Source organism: Saccopteryx leptura, chromosome 2 (assembly GCF_036850995.1).
Source record: "Saccopteryx leptura isolate mSacLep1 chromosome 2, mSacLep1_pri_phased_curated, whole genome shotgun sequence".
Classification (NCBI taxonomy): Eukaryota; Metazoa; Chordata; class Mammalia; order Chiroptera; family Emballonuridae; genus Saccopteryx; species Saccopteryx leptura.
The window spans coordinates 384,405,064-384,423,035 of NC_089504.1; the positions used below are offsets into that span (position 1 = coordinate 384,405,064).

Consider the following 17,972-nt stretch of genomic DNA (forward strand, 5'->3'; position numbering starts at 1 on the left):
AGGGAGATAGTGCTTTTATGGAAAAGAGACCACACTTGAGGATTATGAGATGGACTCCAGGTGTGTAAGCTTATATCCTGGTGGACTGGGAGCCTGTTCTCTGCCTCCAAGCCCAGACCTTCTGTGTAACCTTGACTGACCAAGACCCTTCCAGGGACTCAGGTATTTCGCTGCCCACATCCTTATCAGCCAGACCCAGCTCCCAGCTGTCCCTGAGCGCGCATGCGCCCGATCCTCTCGCGCCCAATCAGGTCGCAGCGTCCAGAACCGGCCTCACGGCCGCACCTGGTAGCCAGTTAAGTAGCAGCGAGCGCTCCCGCGGAGGCGTCGGCAGCGGCGGCGCCTGGGGCCTGAGGAGAGGTTATCGCTTCTGGCCTCACCCAAGGAGCGCTTCGGCCCCTCTCCACACCCACCCCCACCCCCACCCCCGGCGCTGCCGGCCCTCCGGGACCGCCGCGGACGCCGTTCGGTAAGAACGGGGTGTGGCGCGGAACGCGAGATCCCGGGGCTGCGGCGGCACGGGCCGCGACCCCGCGTGGGTCCGTGCCAGGCCGAGCGGCCTGTCCCTGAGTCGTGGCGGGTGGGCGGCCCCAGCGCGCGGGGCCTGAGACCCCTTCCAGACGCGCTACCCTCCCTAATCGCCGCAGGCGCTACTTTGAGGCGGCCTGTCCTCCCCCACCCCGGTGTGGCGTCGCCATCCCCAGGTCTCGAGAACGGGCCTGTCCTGGGGCCTGATGCCCGCCGCTCCCGGGAGGGACCCTTGCGGAGCTTCTCTCGCGCTGAAAATCGGAAACCGATTTTGTCACCTCAGGGTCGCCCCATGCCAAACATCTGAGGTCCAGACGCCTTTAAGGCCTTGGAAGCATTTAAACATTCATTTATTTAGTGGTCCCTCTCCCCTACCCCGTGCCTTGTTTCTCTCTCTCTTTTTATTTGTAGTTTTGCTAGATCTAAGGCAGCCCCTCGGCAGAGGCGGATTTAATGGCGGGCGACCGGGTGCGAGCCCTGGGCCCCGACTTCTGAGGGGCCCCGCGAAACCCCAGCTTGACACTTTTTCCTAATGTAAGGGGCCCGGTATTTTCCTCTGCGCCCGGGGCCCCAACCGACCGTGCGCCGCCTCTGCCCCTAGGCCCTATGACGTGCCCCTGAAAATCAGGACCAGGGCTGATTTGAGGCTTTTGTTTTGTGCAATTCTCAGATGGCGTATTTTCTCTTTTCTTTACTGAAATAGAGTAGATTGGAGGAACCGTGTTTTTATTTGTTTTTTTTTTCTTTTTTACCAGAACATCATTAAAGTTTTATTTCAGAAATGACAGCAGTGTTAAAATCAACAAGTTAATTTTTAAGTGCATCAAGTAAACTTAGCCGTTTAAGTATTTTTTAGTTATTCCCTCCAAAAATATCTCAGGGAGCTTTTCCTTCCCATCCCACATACCATGGTTTTCTGATAGTTCTTTTTTATTTTTTTCATTTAAAAAAGTTGATTTTAATTGTAAAATACATGACCGTCTTAAACTATTTAACTTTTTTAAAATTAAATTTATTGGGATGACATTAGTTAATAAAATTATATAGATGTCAAATGTACAGTTCTGTGGTACATCATCTGTATATTGTGTTGTGTGCCTGCCACCCAAAGTCAAATCTCTTTTGGTCACCATGTATTTGACCCTCTTTACCCTTTATTACCCTCCCCATCTTCCTTCTGGTAACCACCATACTGTTGTCTGTGTCTATGGGTTTTTGTTTGTTTGTCTTGTTTATTCGTTTGTTATTTTCATTTTGATATCCTACATGTGAGTTGGCTATCTACTATTCTACATTTCTTTTTTTCCAAAGTGAGAAGCCGAGAGGCAGAGAGACAGACTCCCACATGCACCCGACAGGGATCCACCCCGCTTGCCCACTAGGGGGCGATGCTCTGCCCATCAGTGCCGTTGCTCCTTTGCAACTGGAGCCATTTTAGTGCCTGAGGTGGAGGCTCCGAGGCCCACTTTGCTCCCATGGAGCCTTGGCTGTGGGAGAGGAAGAGAGAGATAGAAAGAAAGGAGAGGAGGAATGGTGGGGAAGCAGATGGGCACTTGTGTGTGCCCTGACTGGGTACATGGTACTTCCACATGCCAGGCTGATGCTCTACCACTGAGCAACCTGGCCAGGGCCTCTACTATTCTACTTCATTATTTCTTTTCTGGTGCTTTGACTATGTTAGATACTTTATGTAAGTGTATTTGTTCAGCATTTGTCCTTTCTGTGGCCGGCTTATTTCATTTACCACATAACCTTAAGGTTTGTGCATACTGCAACATATGACAGAATTGCCTTTCTGTGGTTGAATAATATACCATTATATGTATATATCACATTTAAAAAAATTGTTTATCAGTTTTTTTGTTTGTGTTTGTATTTTTTTTTTAAGTAAGGAGCAGGGAGGCAGAAAGACAGGCTACTGCTTACATCTGATGAGGATCCACCTGGCAAGCCCACTAGGGAGCGATGCTCTGCCCTTCTGGGGCTGTTGCTCCATTGCAGCTGGAGCCATTTTAGCACCTGAGGCGAGACTATGGTGCCATCCTCAGTGCTGGGGCCAACTTGCTCTAGTAGAGCCCTGGCTGCGGGAGGGGAAGAGGGAAGAAAGAAATAGAAGGGAGGGAGGGAAAGGTGGAGAAGCAGATGGTCGCTTCTCCTGTGTGCCCTAACCAGGAATTAAATGAACCTGGGACTTCTACATACCAAGCAGACACTCTGCCACTGAGCCAACTGGCCAGGGCCTATGTTTTTATTCTTAATACCAGTACCACACTCTTTATTACTACAGCTTTGTGATAATTTTTGAAAGTGTGAGTCTACCAGTTTTGTTCTTCCTTTTCAAGATTGTTTTGGATATTCTGAGTCCTTGCATTGTCATATGAGTTTCAATTTCTGTGAAAAAGATATGGACTTTGATAGACCAAGTTTGGGAGTCTTGCCTTTTTTTTTTGTGACAGAGACAGGGAGAGAGAGAGGGACAGACAGGAAGGGTGAGAGATGAGTAGCATCAATTCTTCATTGCGGCACCTTAGTTGTTCATTGATTGCTTTCTCATATGTGTCTTGACTGGGGGGCTACAGCAGACCAAGTGACCCCTTGCTCAAGCCAGTGACCTTGGGTTCAATCTGGTGAGCTGTGCTCAAACCAGATGAGCCTGCCCTCAAGCCGGTGACTTTAGGGTTTCGAACCTGCGTCCTCTGCCTCCCAGTCTGATGCTCTATCCACTGCGTCACTGCCTGGTCAGGAAGTCTTTCCATCTTAACAATATTAAATCTTCTGATCCATGAACATGAGATGTCTTGACATTTATTTCGGTACATTTTAATTGCTTCTACAATGTAGTCAGTATAATTCAATGTTTTCAGTATAAACACTTTGCATTTATTTTGTTAAATTTATTTCTAAGTATTTTATTCCTTTTAATGCTGTTGTAAATGAAATTGTTTATGTAATTTTATTTTCAGAGTCTAGTGTATAGAAATATAATTGGTTTTATATATTAATTTTTTTCTGCAACTTTGATAAACTTCCTAGTTCTAATACTTGTTTTATGGATTCTTCAGGATTTTCTATACACAAAATCATGTTATATCCAATATAGTTTTGCTTCTTTTCAACCAGAATGCTCTTTACCTTGTTTGATTGCCATGGTTATAGAATATCCAATATTATGTTGAACCAGAGTGATGGAAGTGGAGCATCCTTGTCTTTTTCCTGGTCTTAAGGGGAAAGCTGTCAGTCTTTCACCATTAAGTATAATGCTACCCTTAGTCTGAAATAGAAAGTTCCTTTCTGTTCCTAATTCTTGATTGATCCTTGAGTGTTTTTTCCCCCATTATGAAAGGGTGCTAGATTTTCTCAAATGCTTATTCAGTAGGCAGATGTGGGTTTTTTTTTGTCCTTTATTCTATTACAATTGTATAATGTTGGTTTTTGTATACTGAACCCACTGCATACCTTATATAAAACCTACTTGGTAATTATGTGTCATCTTTTTTATATATTGTTGGGTTTTGTTTGCTAGTATTTTGTTGAAGGTTTTTTGCCTCTATATCTAAGATATAGAAAACTATAGAGATTGGTCTACAGTTTTCTTTTGTTTGTATTTAATATATTTGTCTGGTTCTTGAGTCAGGATAATTCTAACATCATAGAATGAGCTGAGAAGTTTTCTCTCTTCTAAATTTTGGAAGAAGTGATCAAGGATTGGTGTTCATTCTTTTTTAATTGTTTTGATAGAATTTAGCAAGGTGACCATCTGATCTTGGGTTTTTCTTTTGGAAAGATTTTGATTGCTAAGTATTCATGATGTACATTTGCTGCCTCTATTCTAGTTCCAAAACATCTCCATCATTCCAAATAAAAGTTTTACTCATTAATAATGGTTTCTCTCTTATCCCCTTCCCCATTCTCTGGCAATTACATGTTTTGTATTTAGATTTTGTGAATTTATCTATTCTGGATATTTCCTACATATGAAATCACACTTTGTGTGTATCCAGGGTTTATCCACATTGTAGCATGTATCAATACTTGATAACTTTTATAATTGAATAATATTCCATTTTATGTATATACCACAATTTGTTTTATCCATTCATCCATGATGGACACTTTCTGAATAGTGCTGCTGTAAACATGCATGCACATTACATGTACTTGTTTGAATGTTTTTCGTTTCTTTGGGGGTATATATCTAGAAGAGGACTTGTGGGGTCATATGATAAATCTGTGTTTTAACTTTTTAAAGAATTGCCATCACATTGAGGGTAGAACTTCAACAGATGAATTTTGGGGGAATACACTTCAGCCCATAGCAAAACCTAAAATGTATTGCCAAGAATTGGAGGAATCGCCTGACCTGTGGTGGCGCAGAGGATAAAGCGTTGACCTGGAATTGCTGGGGTCGCCGGTTCGAAACCCTGGGCTTGCCTGGTCAAGGCATATATGGGAGTTGATGCTTCCAGCTCCTCCCCACCTTCTCTCTCTGTCTCTCTCTCTCTCTCCCTCTCTGTCTCTCTTTCTCCCTTTCTCTCTCCTCTCTAAAATGAATAAAAAAAATTTAAAAAAAAGAATTGGAGGAATCATTTAACATTTAGGAATAAAGGAGTGATATAATAACAGTGGTGTTTTAAGATTAAGATAGTGATGATGTGCTGTATAATTTGAAGGATCAAGAGAAAATAGAACAATTTCGATCCTATTACAGATGTACAAACATGAAGAAACCAGTGGACCTAAACCTAGAAGTTGAGGGAAGCTGCTTTAATAGGAATGGGAATGATATATAGTTAGAATGACCAGTACTTTTTAGAATCACTTATAAGTTTCTGTGATTAATTTTATGGGAGCTGAGGGAGGTTAGGACAGGTTTTATAAACTAGAAGGAGAGTAAAATTTAATGCAGTGAGGCTCTTTGATCCTTAGAGACTAAGTAATTAATAGCACCATCATTAGAAATAGACATGCATTAAGTTAGAATTCTCTTGGAAAGAACACAGAACCAGAATTCAGGAATCACACATTTTAGTGCTAACTCTGTTTTGAGACCCTAAAGATAACCTTAAGTGAATCTTTTCTAGGCTTTAGAAGTCCCTCTAGAGATAATTCTGATAGTCATATTGCTTGTCAAGTTATCTTCTGATTTTTTAAAGTATCAGGAAGAATATTAATAATTTTGAATTAGAATTTTTTTAAAGAGGATATTAGAGCAGAATGTTAGTAGGAATGTGGAAGTGATCCTATGAAGAAGGTGAAAGAAGTTCTCCCACAGAACATTTTTGATTGCCACGACTAGGAGATTGCTACTGGCATTAGCAAGTAGAGGTCAGGACTGCTGCTAAATATCCTAAATGCATGTGACAGCCCCCCCCCCAACCCAAATAAGAAAAAGTATCTGGTTCAAAATGTTGATAGTACACTTAGACTGAGAAACACTGGACTATATGGTTTTTTTCTGGACTTAAATGACTGAAGTTATATATAGACAGACCAAACTCATTTTGTTGATTCCAAAGACAATTGCTTTCAAATCTACATCATGTTTTCTTGCATTACTATCTCCTAATTATCTACTTGATCTTAGTTTTAAAGTTGTAAATCACTATTTATGACACAACATTGAATTAATGGAGCATAATCTGCTGTACAAATGAAGGTTCTTAATAAATAGTAGTTGATTGATTTTAAAAATTAAGTGTTTGTTGAGCTCCTGTGCTGGGGATACAGCAATCAACAATGAAAAATCTCTTCCCTTTGCAGTTTATATTTTATTTGATAGACAATAGAAAGGAATCAAGATAAATCAACAAAGTTTATACTACCTTAGGTGGTGGTAGGGGATAGAAGGTAAAAGAAGGGAAGGAATATAATAGGAATGTATGTGAGTTAGAAGTTGCTTGGAGGATCTGAGAACCTCTCTGAGAATACTTGGTACAAAGCCCTGAAGGTGGTGAGGAGCAGCCATGCAGATATCTCGGTGATGAGCATTCATATTAGATGGACAGCAAGTACAAAGGCCCTAAACAAGGTAGAATGTTTAGTGTGTTCAAGAAATAGCAAGAAGGTTAGTGTGGCTAGAGTGAAGTGACTGTGAGGAATACGAGATAATTGTGGAGTGATATACAGAGTTGGAATCATGGTCTTATAGGCATTGGAAGGATCTGACCCTTCACTAGGTGAACCAGGTGAACCAGAAAGCTATTAGAGAGTTTTGAGCTGAGCAGTAATATAATCCAATTTGTTCTAACAGAATCACTTTGTCTGCCATGTGATGAAGACACTAAGGTGGGCTGAGGGAGGGAAGAAGCACTGTTGGATTTAAATTCAGTGGGGGAGTCAAGACTGGAGAGAGAAGTTTAGGAGATATTATCATATGGATTATAATTAAGGCCTTGAGTTGGGATGAGATCATCAAGAGAGTCCATTCCCAATTTGCTAGGAATGTACTAAGCACTTGACATTGCACTATACTATGTATTAACTATATGCAGGTACTCTCAGTCTATTCTTTGAATTTGACACTTCTCTATATTAACATTTATGAAATCAGAATGTATGAATCAATTGAGATATGTGCATTTAGTAAAAATTTTCTTCCAACTCTACTACAGAACAAACTGCATTTGAATTGTTGGCACTTTTAAAGAAAGAGCTATTGGCCCTGGCCGGTTAGCTCAGCAGTAGAATGTTGACCCAGCATGTGGAAGTCCCGAGTTCGATTCCCAGTCAGGGCACATAGGAGAAGCGCCCATCTGCTTCCCTACCCTTCCCCTTCTCCTTCCTCTCTATCTCTCTCTTCCCCTCCTGCAGCCAAGGCTCCATTAGAGCAAAGTTGGCCTGGGTGCTGAGGATGGCTCCATGGCCTCTGCTTCAGGCACTAGAATGGCTCCGGCCTCAACAGAGCAACGCCCCAGATGGGCCGAGCATCACCCCCTGATGGGCATGCCAGGTGGATCCTGGTTGGGCGCATGTGGGAGTCTGACTACTTCCCTGCTTCTAACTTTGGAAAAATACAAAAACAATAAATAAGAGCCTTACCTAAAGTGTAAGAAATCTGCCTTTAAGATACAGAAACATATTTAAAAGTTATATACTTGCCATTGAAGATGCAGCTGCTGTGTGGCTGACTTAGAATTACAGCTTAATTTTCTCTGATTCTATAGGCTGTGTTTCTGAACACTGTGCAATGGTAGTTTTGTAAAACTGCTTGTTTCTGCCCTGGCTGGTTGGCTCAGCCACAGAATGTTGACCTGGCATGTGGAAGTCCTGGTTTTGATTCTGGTTAGGGCACACAGGAGAAATGACCATCTGCTTCTCCACCCCTCCTTCTTTCCCTTCTCTCTCTCTTTCTCTGTCTCTCTCTCTCTCTCTCTTGCTCTCTCTTCTCTTACAGCCATGGCTTGAATGATTAGAGCAAGTTGGCCTCAGGCGCTGAGGATGGCTCCATGGCCTCATATCAGGCACTAAAAGTAGCTTGGTTGCTGAGCAATGGAGCAGCAGCCCCAGATGGGCAGAGCATTGCCCCATAGAGGGCTTGCCAGGTGGATCCCAGTCAGGGCACATGCAGGAGTCTGTCTCTCTTCCTCCCCACCTCCCACTTAATAAAACAAAAACAATAACAAAAGAAACATAAAAAACCCTGCTTGTGCCTGACCTGTGGTGGCGCAGTGGATAAAGCGTCAACCTGGAAATGCTGAGGTCGCCCTTTCGAAACCTTGGGCTTGCCTGGTCAAGGCACATATGGGAGTTGATGCTTCCAGCTCCTCCCCCTTCTCTCTCTCTGTCTCTCCCCTCTCTCTCTATCTCTCCCTCTCTTCTCTAAAATGAATAAATAAAAAATTTTAAAAATTTATAAAAAAACAAAAACAAAAACCAAAAAAACCCTGCTTGTTATTTCTTTACTTATAATTTTGCCTAGTGATTAGTTGTTGGAAAGTTTTGGTTTTCTTTTTTTTTTTTAATAGAAGAGATCATAATCAGCATAGGATCAGCATAGGACAAAGCTATGATTCTAGAGTGGCACAGACTTGTGATCATAGTTTTAAGCTGTCATTTATCCTCTTTGAGTCTTAGTGTCCTGTCCTTATTTGTAAAATAAGGATGCTTATAACTAAGAATTTTGGACAGAATTGAATGAGATAACACTTTTTTTCTTTACTTACTGATGTATAGTGTTGTTTGTACTTAGGTGGAAGTTTATATAAAGGAAGCACTGGTACTTGTGGCAACACCCTTCAAGAAAAAAAAAATCAGAAAATGGAACCACCATGTATATTATGTGAGGAAGAACAAGAGCCAGAAGCACAGAAGAGCATAGAAGGAAGCACAGAAGTAGATGACGATGCTGAGCTGATCTTTGTTGGGGTGGAACACGTAAATGAAGACGCTGAGCTGATCTTCGTTGGGGTGACTTCACATTCAAAACCAGTCGTCTCACACATTTTGAACAGAGTCACACCGGGTTCATATTCAAGGAGAAGAAAGTATGGCTGCCACAGAAAAGATACTACTCACAAATTGCAGCCTGTAAGTCCTGTGACCTCTACATCAGAAGCAGTGACTGTCTTGCCAGTTTCTGAATCTGAATCAAGATTAACAGATAGTCCTATTATTATTATTGAGCCTTTGCCTAAACCTGATTATAAAAGTAACTCACCACAAGTTGTGCCTGATAGCTCTTCAGAGTTATGTTCTCCTTTGCTTACACTCACAAGTTCACTGCAGCATCCAGTGGGATCAGCACTTTCTATGGGAGGTATGGCTAAAAGTCCCTGTGCATCAAAGCAACCTTCCACTTCTGAAGTAAACAGCATAAATCCCAAAAGGTCTAAACTCAGTGATGGAATCATAGGGGGACATTCTTCAGCTTTTTCCTCTTCAGGAATCTTTCATACAATGATTCCTCAGCAAAGCACACCCTCCAGTGGTGTTCATACCTCAGTATGCCCTATTCAAAATGGAGCACCTTTTCCAACAGCTTTTCCAAAGGATAGTGTCCATTTTAAGACTACAAATCCTGTTAGGGAAAATACACTGACAAAAACAGACTCTTTGAGTCTGGCGAGTCAGAACAAGACCATTGATCCCAAGAAAGGAAATGTGATAATTTTACTTGATGACTTTTACTATGGACAGCATAAAGGAGATGGGAAGCCAGAACAGAAGACTCACACAACCTTTAAATGCCTCAGCTGCTTAAAAGTTCTAAAGAATGTCAAGTTTATGAATCATGTGAAGCATCACTTGGAACTTGAGAAGCAGAGGGGGGACAACTGGGAAATCCACACCACCTGCCAGCACTGCCACCGGCAGTTGCCCACCCCGTTCCAGCTGCAGCGTCACATCGAAAGCGTGCACACTGCCCAGGAGCCCTCTGCTGTCTGTAAAATTTGTGAATTGTCATTTGAAACAGATCAGGTTCTCTTAGAGCACATGAAGGACAATCATAAGCCTGGCGAAATGCCCTATGTGTGCCAGGCTTGCAGTTACAGATCGTCGGCCTTTGCTGATGTGGAAACACATTTCAGAACATGCCATGAAAACACTAAGAGTTTGCTGTGTCCATTTTGTCTCAAAATTTTCAAAACGGCAACACCCTACATGTATCATTACAGAGGACACTGGGAAAAGAGTGTTCACCAATGTTCCAAATGCCGGTTACAGTTTTTAACTTTCAAGGAGAAAATGGAGCACAAGACCCGGTGTCATCAAATGTTTAAGAAGCCTAAGCAACTAGAAGGATTGCCTCCTGAAACTAAAGTTGTTATTCAAGTATCCTTGGGACATCTTCAACCAGGGTCAGTAGAGGTAGCATCCATTAGTGTGAACACATCTGATTCTGAACCATCATACCCCAGGCCTAAAAGTAAAATTTAAAAAAGAAACTGTTAATCCCAGTGTCAGTAAACCTCATGTAAGTATTTCTATCAAAGTCAAAAACCAAAAAACCAAAAAATATGAACCATATATTATTTAATAGCTTAAAAAATAGTGAAACCAGGTGGAGGAGGGTATAGGGGTGATAAATAATGATGGATAAAGACTTGACTTGAGGTGAACACACATATGGTATATATAGAGATGTGTGGTAGAATTGGGTACTGGAAACCAGTATAATGATATTAACCAATGTCACCTCAATAAAATTGAAAAAAAGTGAAACCGTGAGGTTTTTAAATGATGAATTAAATACAGTATTATTTGATATTAATTTTGAGTTTTTTTAAAAATGCTTTACCTGGTTTTTATGTGACTGTATTTGGCTTAGCACATAAAAGGTGCTTGTGTGTGTGTATGTGAAAGAAAAAAAGTCGGAAACCTATTAACTCTAGTCAGACTGGAATAGCTTTGTTATGGCATGGTTCTGTTTGCTGCTGAACTCCCAGAAGTGCCTCTTTTTTGCTGGCTTGAAATATCCTGGCTCTGAAAGCCTGGGGAGAAGTTAGGGACAAGTCATGGCATGAATGGGACCAAAAAGTAGGAGGTTAATCAATGGAGAGCAGTGGCTCTTTTTCCCAGTGGAGAGAGAGGCACACATCCACTCATCTAGCCAACCAGAAGGGACACGGAGTCAGCCCAAGTACATTCAAGGAACCATTACAATAAAATGCCTATGTTTAGTAAGGGGGGTCCCTGCAGACAGCAGACAACCAGTGTATCACTGGCTTCAGCTGGAGCAGCAGAAGTAGTTAATAGAATGGGACCTAGTGCCAGCAGACCTCCTGTTGAGTGATTCACAGGGGAATTCAGTTGCTTCCATTTCGTGGACCTTCTGGCTGGCCTTTAGTCAGAAGGAGCTGTGTCCCTCACAGCCACAGCAGTAAAGGAAGTAACATTTCCTAAGGGGAAAGAAGCCCTGGTATCCATAGATAGCCTAAACTGTACGGGATCCATAATTTTAACTGAAAGGGGCCAAACAAATTGTATCTGTTCGGTTCATGGACTGAGCTCAATTTAGTTCTCTGTTTAACTGGAATTGGGGTCATCCAAGAGCAGTAGGTACAGCTGATAGAAGTACCCCAGGGTGACTGAATAAAATAAAGCCTGTTATAGGGCTTTTCCTTATATTTTTCTGTGTTCGTGTCTCTTACCCTAACTGAACACGTGAAGTTTGCAGTTTTGTATCTTGCCTTGTTGGACATGAATGTATTACAGTTGACAGTTATTATTCTTTTGTGTGTATAATTTCTCATTTTTGAAATTAATACTGTTTGAGTCTTTCTTGGCACATTCCAATGTGCAAGAAATGTCCCTTTTATTTCAGTAAGTATTAGATTGTAGAGTTACTGCCCTTCATCTAGTCTAGCCACCTATCTGATATGTGAACATACTATGGGGAGACCTTCTTCCCTTGCCATTTCTGAGGACTCTTTCACAGAACTATGGAGTACCCTCCGAGTACTGATTTCTGAACATCAGCAGCCTTCGCTGCTTCTGTGGGTTCCCAGAACCCACAGTATGGTCCGGTCCGGTCTCGGTCCGGTCCGGTGCCATCCCTTCCTCTTCCAGCCCTGACCCAGGTACCTAGCAGCTTCTGTGCATCGCTCAAGGAATCTGGGGTCCTGGCCATAGAACCAGGAGAAATCTTTTTTCCCTTGCTTTCTCCTCCTCCTTAAAGCACCTTATATCTCCCCATTCCCTTTTTCTCTCAATCTAAAATTCCTTAAGCTTTCACAAAAAGCTAGGAAGGGATAATCATTAAGGCTTTAGCATCCCTCTTAGAGTTGGGGAGGGAGGACTACAGACAACAAAGTAGCTGTGAGTATATTGTCCATGTTTTAGATACTATCCTGAGTGTGGATTCTATCATATTAATTTCTTCAGTGCTTGACTAATTGATTGATTGTTGCACTTTGAACATTTTACTAGGCCTTTTCAGTCAGTTTGCTTGAGCCAAGGCACTTTGCTAAATTTAACGTGAACCCCTTTCTTTAGGTATAAAAAAAAGTGTGTGTATGTGTGTGTGTGTGTGTGGGGGGGTTGTGTTCCAGTTCTTCCGGTGTCAGGTAGCAACTTCTGTGTATAACTAGATCTTCAGGCTTTGCCTACTTATCTCCCTTATTCTGCTTTGATGGTAAAAATATGAAATGTTTTAGTTCTATGTGTTTGTGGTTGCTTAGTTTTATCAACTGTTACTGTTGTTTGCTCTTTCACTAAAATATGCCCTTAGGGAGTGCAAATTGTTATTTATTGCCAAGGTTTCAGTGACATGGCCCCTGCCTACCTCCTTTCTCTTTTTTATTCTTTACCATGCTACCTTACCATTTTCCCCACTGATGCACTATTTTCGACACACTGGCCTTGCTTTTCTTCAAGCAAATCACATTTCTTTCCAATCCAAAGATTTTACAACTGCTGTTCTTTGTCTTAGAATGCTTTTCCCCTAGATCTGCATGGCCTGCTACCTCAATTAATTGTTAGACATTTTCTTTGGTTCATTGAGCTTCATCGATATCTTTAAAATGACACTGAGAGTGAAATTCGACCCCACCCTTTACTCTCCACTGATGACACTTTATGTCTCCCCTCTCTAGTTAAATTTCCTAAGTTTTCACAAAAAGCTGGGAAGGGATAATCTATAAGGACTTTGCTTCTCTCAGAATGAGCTAGCTTGAGTCCATTTCTGTGCCTGCAACCAAAAGAAAATTAATATAGTGAGTCGAGTTCCTTTAGGAGCTTTCTCTGTTTTTCTATTGATACCTATATTTTTTAAGGCAATGTCACTTTGTTTTGTTTACAAATATATTGAATAGCTGTCAAGATTACTATTTTGTTATTACCCCTTGTGAATCGCCCTATTTTGCTTGCTTGTTCTTTCAGATAAATTTTATTTTATTATTGTTGCCAAAAATTGTAAGTAAAATGAAAATTACAGTAATAAAATGTCTTTTGGAAAAAAAAGTTTTTGTTACTTGTCTTTTAATCAGTAACATGGCATACTTTTAGTTTAATTTAAAAAATTTTTTTATTTAGCATCACTGTGTAAACACTTTGCCTTCTCTTCATTTGTGTTTCTTTCTAATCTCATTGCATTGGGCAGAACTTCTAAATGATATGAAAATGGGCTTCTTTGTTCTTGGTTTTAACCCTTTGAGTAGTGAGTTTTTTTCATGCTCGCTGACCCCGGGAGTGAGTTTGTTTTCAAAAAATGAAGTTAGTTCTAGTTACAGTTTTATTAACTTAAAATCATGTTTGTTTGATAACCAACTTATGGAAACAAGAACATACATTTGTCTTTTTTTAATGTTGCCTTACACATTTAAAAAAAAAGTTTTGTATGATCGTACTCTAGATGGTCAGGAGGCATAAGGACATACACGAATGTTCGTACTAGTCAAAGGGTTAATGAAAAATACTTTACCATTAAAGGTAATAAATCTCTGTCTAACTGTCTCTCTCTTGCTAAACTAAACTAAAATAAAATCGGTAACGAGTATATTGCCAAATAAATTTCTATCTTTAGAATATTTGAAGAAAATTGTTATTTTGTTTTACTGGATAGTTTATGACATCTATTATAAATGTTTACTTTTTCTTTATTGACCCAAAGTTTTGCTTGGCTGGATTCACAACTTTCCTATTAAAAACCTTTCTTACAACCAAAAAGCCCATCAATAGATGACTGGATAAAGAAGATGTGGCACATATACACTATGGAATACTACTCAGCCATAAGAAATGATGACATCGGATCATTTACAGCAAAATGGTGGGATCTTGATAACATTATACAGAGTGAAATAAGTAAATCAGAAAAAACCAAGAATTGCATTATTCCATACGTAGGTGGGACATAAAAGTGAGACTAAGAGACATTGATAAGAGTGCGGTGGTTATGGGGGAGGGGGGAGAGGGAGAGGGAAAGGGGGAGAAGAGGGGCACAAAGAAAACTAGATAGAAGGTGGCAGAGGATAATCTGACTTTGGATGATGGGTATGCAACATAATTGAATGACAAGATAACCTGGACATGTTTTCTTTAAATATATGTGTCCTGATTTATTGATGTCACCCCATTCAAAAATAAAATTATATAAAAATAATAATAATAATAAATCATTCAGGCTTAAATATAAAAAAAAACCTTCCTTTAAATTTTATTTATTTATTTATTTACTTATTTTACAGAGACAGAGAGTGAGTCAGAGAGAGGGATAGACAGGGACAGACAGACAGGAACGGAGAGAGATGAGAAGCATCAATCATTAGTTTTTCATTGCACGTTGCAACACCTTAGTTGTTCATTGATTGCTTTCTCATATGTGCCTTGACCGCGGGCCTTCAGCAGACTGAATAACCCTGTTGGGCAGATAAAATGTACTATGCTCACTTTGTTAAAGTAGGCGCTGCCCATGTGGAAGTCATTGCCCCGGTGATATTAATGTGTGTCTCTGTGGGCTGTGGGCAGGCAGGATCATTGTAGCCTGGGGCTTGGTTTTAGGACTAAGCCTTTCCCACCCTTTTTGATGTGGGGTGGTGCAATCCCATCATGCCCCAGATAAGTAACTTTGTATCAGAGACTTCCTTATTTGTATATTGGATTAAGGGTTTTTGGTTTTCTACTCTATAAAATGGGAGCAGAATGGGAGCTTGCTCTCTCTTGGTTCCTGAGATTAGCATTAGAGAGCAGACAGCAGAGAGAGGCCACGTGGAGGAGGCCAGGAGAAAAAGCCAAGATGGCGAAGTGTTGAGTGAGAAGCCAGTTTGTGCAGAGTTCATGCAGAGTGAAGAAAGGAGATGGGGAACAGAGGTGAATAAGTCTGGTGAGCTAGAAACCTTTGATTCTAGGAAACTCGGATAAGTCAGTAGCTTTGTGAGCACTGAATGTGAGTGGGTTTTGAGCCTAGTGTGTGTTTTTTACTTGCCCACCGGGTGCAAGCTAGGATTAAAGATGATGGCCCATCAGTTTTTGGCTCCGTTGTTTCTTTGCTGACTGTCCAAATCCAATGTGAACCTGCATGGGCCAGGCTGCTGTGATGGTGGCCCTGGCTACTGGCTTTACAAACCCCTTGCTGGAGCCAGCGACCTAGGGTTCAAGCTGGTGGGCTTTTGCTCAAACCAGATGAGCCCACGCTCAAGCTGGCGACCTCGGGGTCTTGAACCTGGGTCCTCTGCATTCCAGTCCGACCCTCTATCCACTGCGCCACCGCCTGGTCAGGCTAAAAACCTTTCTTTAAGCAAAAATAATTCCACTGTGGTTGAATATTATCCTCTCTACTCAGAATATCATCCCTTTCTCATTTCTAATATTGAAATCTATTTTCCTCATTATATGTGCCACAGTTTTATCAATGTTTCTGATTTATTTTTTCCAGAAACAACTCTTAATTTTTTATCCCAAGCAGTATATTTTTACTCGCAATGTTTGTCTTGGTTCATTATACACCTACTTTTTAAGGATTGTTCTTTTTAACAAAGGATTTTTAGTTTAAAATCTTTTTTTCTGTATTAAAGGCATTAAGACTGCCTTTGTTGACAGTTTTGTCTGAAACCCAAATATTTTGATGCATGCCTTAATTTTTATTAAAGTTTTAATTCTCCATATTTTTTGGTAATTTGATTCGAAAGTTTTAAAAATTTTCAAGTTGCATGTTTTAGTTTTAATTTATACTTTCACTGAGACTTAAGTTTTCCTTGGAGCTTAGAGAGTGTGTGTTTGTTATACACTGCCATGTCTGTTTATATACACATCCTTTAAAATTACTACATGAGCCCTGGCCAGAGATAGCTCTATTGGTTTAACCATTTGAACATCATCTGGAAGCACAAGAGTTTGCTGGTTTGATCCCTAGTCAGGGCACATATAGGAAGAGATCAATGTTCCTGTCTCTTTTGCTCTTCCTCTCTCAAATCAATAAAAACATTAAGATTACTATATGAGTTATTAAAAAAGGATAATTTATTTCTATGGTAAAAATATAAAATTTTAATTAAAAAAATCTATCCCTTAGAATGAATATAGTATAAAAGGTAAAGGTATGTGTAAGGCCAGGAGCTGCCATCGTGGCCATTCACATGCAGGTTCCCATTGGATTTGGGCAGACGATAAAGAAATGGCGGAGTCAGAGGACGGGGGACCATCCTATTTATTGGTGTCTCACCAAGACAGGCAAACCACAAAAGAAGACAAGGGAAAAGCAGAAAACCAGCTCTTCCCATGAAGGGCAAGGGATCAAGGAAGCCCCTGCAATTGTGATAGCAGGAACTGTGTGTCCAAGCTCCTGGTCTGTCCCACTTTATAGTGTAGAAAACCAAAATCCCTTAATCCAATATACAAACAAGGAAGTCTCTGATACAAAGTCACTTATCCAAGGCATAATTGGATTCCTCATGAGAGTGCACCACCCAGATCATACAATCAGTCAAGGGTGTGGGGAAAAGCTTAGTCCCAAACCAAACCTTAGGCTACAACGACCTGGCCTGCTTATAGCCTGTCCCCCACACCCAATATAAGTCACAAGCGAGCAAACATATATATCATATTTACAAACTTATTTGACCAACAGTATGAAAATACTCATTTGAGAATACTTCCTAGTAATAAAACTTGGAAATGTTACAGAAAAACTATTTTGACACTGTGAAGCCAATATCCGCGGCCACTATCATAGCCGCCTGGCCCATGCAGGTTTGCATTGGATTCGGACAGATGGTAAAGAAACAATGGAGCCAAGAACTGGTGGGCCATCATCTTAATCCTAGCTTGCACCCGGTAGGCAAGTAAAAGCACACACTGGGCTCCAAAACCCACTCACGTACAGTGCTCACAAAGCTACTGACTTATCCGAGTTTCCTAGAATCAAAGGTTTCTAGCTCACCAGACTTAGTCACCTCTGTTCCCCATCTCCTTCCTTTTCCCTGCACAAACTCTGCACAAACTGGCTTCTCACTCAACACTCTGCCATCTTGGCTGCTTCTCCTGGTCTCTTCCACGTGGCCTCTCTCTGCTCTCCTCTCTGCTCTCTCCTCTAATGCTAATCTCAGGAATCGAAAGAGAGCAAACTTTCAGTCTGCCCCCATTTTATAGTGTAGAAATCAAAACCTTTAATCCAATATACAAAATAAGTCTCTTATCTGAGGCAGGATAGGATTGCACCACCCCACATCAAAAAGGGTGGGAAAGGTTTAGTCCTAAAACCAAGCCCCAGGCTACAAGGATCCTGCCTGCCCACAGCCTGCCCACATTAATATCACCTGGGCGACAGGCTTCCATGTGGGCAGCACTATCTTTAACAAAGTGAGCATAATATATTTTTTCTGCCCAACAGACATTGTTAAAGATAGTAAAGAAAACTTTATTCAAGGGGGAAACTACTGTAGTGGGGTTTTTTAACATATGGGAGAGAGATTAAGCTTAATTCTGACTCCAGCAAGCGCTAGGTGGGGATTTATAGCCACGGAACTGGATGAGTGTCAGTGTATATCAGGGTTAAGGTAGATTCTGGC

The 17,972-nt window shown here is 41.0% G+C and overlaps 2 protein-coding genes and 2 gene segments (V, D, J or C); 1 reads left to right on the forward strand and 3 right to left on the reverse strand.

The window, feature by feature from the left end:
- Window positions 1-17,972, reverse strand: part of LOC136392851 (immunoglobulin lambda variable 5-45-like) — a 758,839-nt gene that overhangs the window by 460,610 nt on the left and 280,257 nt on the right.
- The window catches only part of LOC136392853 (immunoglobulin lambda-1 light chain-like), a 528,499-nt gene that overhangs the window by 456,553 nt on the left and 53,974 nt on the right, over window positions 1-17,972 (reverse strand). The gene's annotated exons all lie outside the window — the stretch shown is intronic.
- Window positions 1-17,972, reverse strand: part of LOC136392855 (Ig lambda-1 chain V regions MOPC 104E/RPC20/J558/S104-like) — a 501,112-nt gene that overhangs the window by 439,855 nt on the left and 43,285 nt on the right.
- Window positions 415-13,367, forward strand: ZNF280B (zinc finger protein 280B). The gene is made up of 2 exons (XM_066365535.1): window positions 415-469; window positions 8,717-13,367. Exon 2 carries the CDS (start codon window positions 8,785-8,787, stop codon window positions 10,402-10,404), a length of 1,620 nt encoding a protein of 539 aa, XP_066221632.1. The 5' UTR covers window positions 415-469; window positions 8,717-8,784; the 3' UTR covers window positions 10,405-13,367.

Bases quoted from the DNA above. Each gene is read 5' to 3' on its own strand.
- ZNF280B (XM_066365535.1), top strand. From the start codon at position 8,785: ATGGAACCACCATGTATATTATGTGAGGAAGAACAAGAGCCAGAAGCA.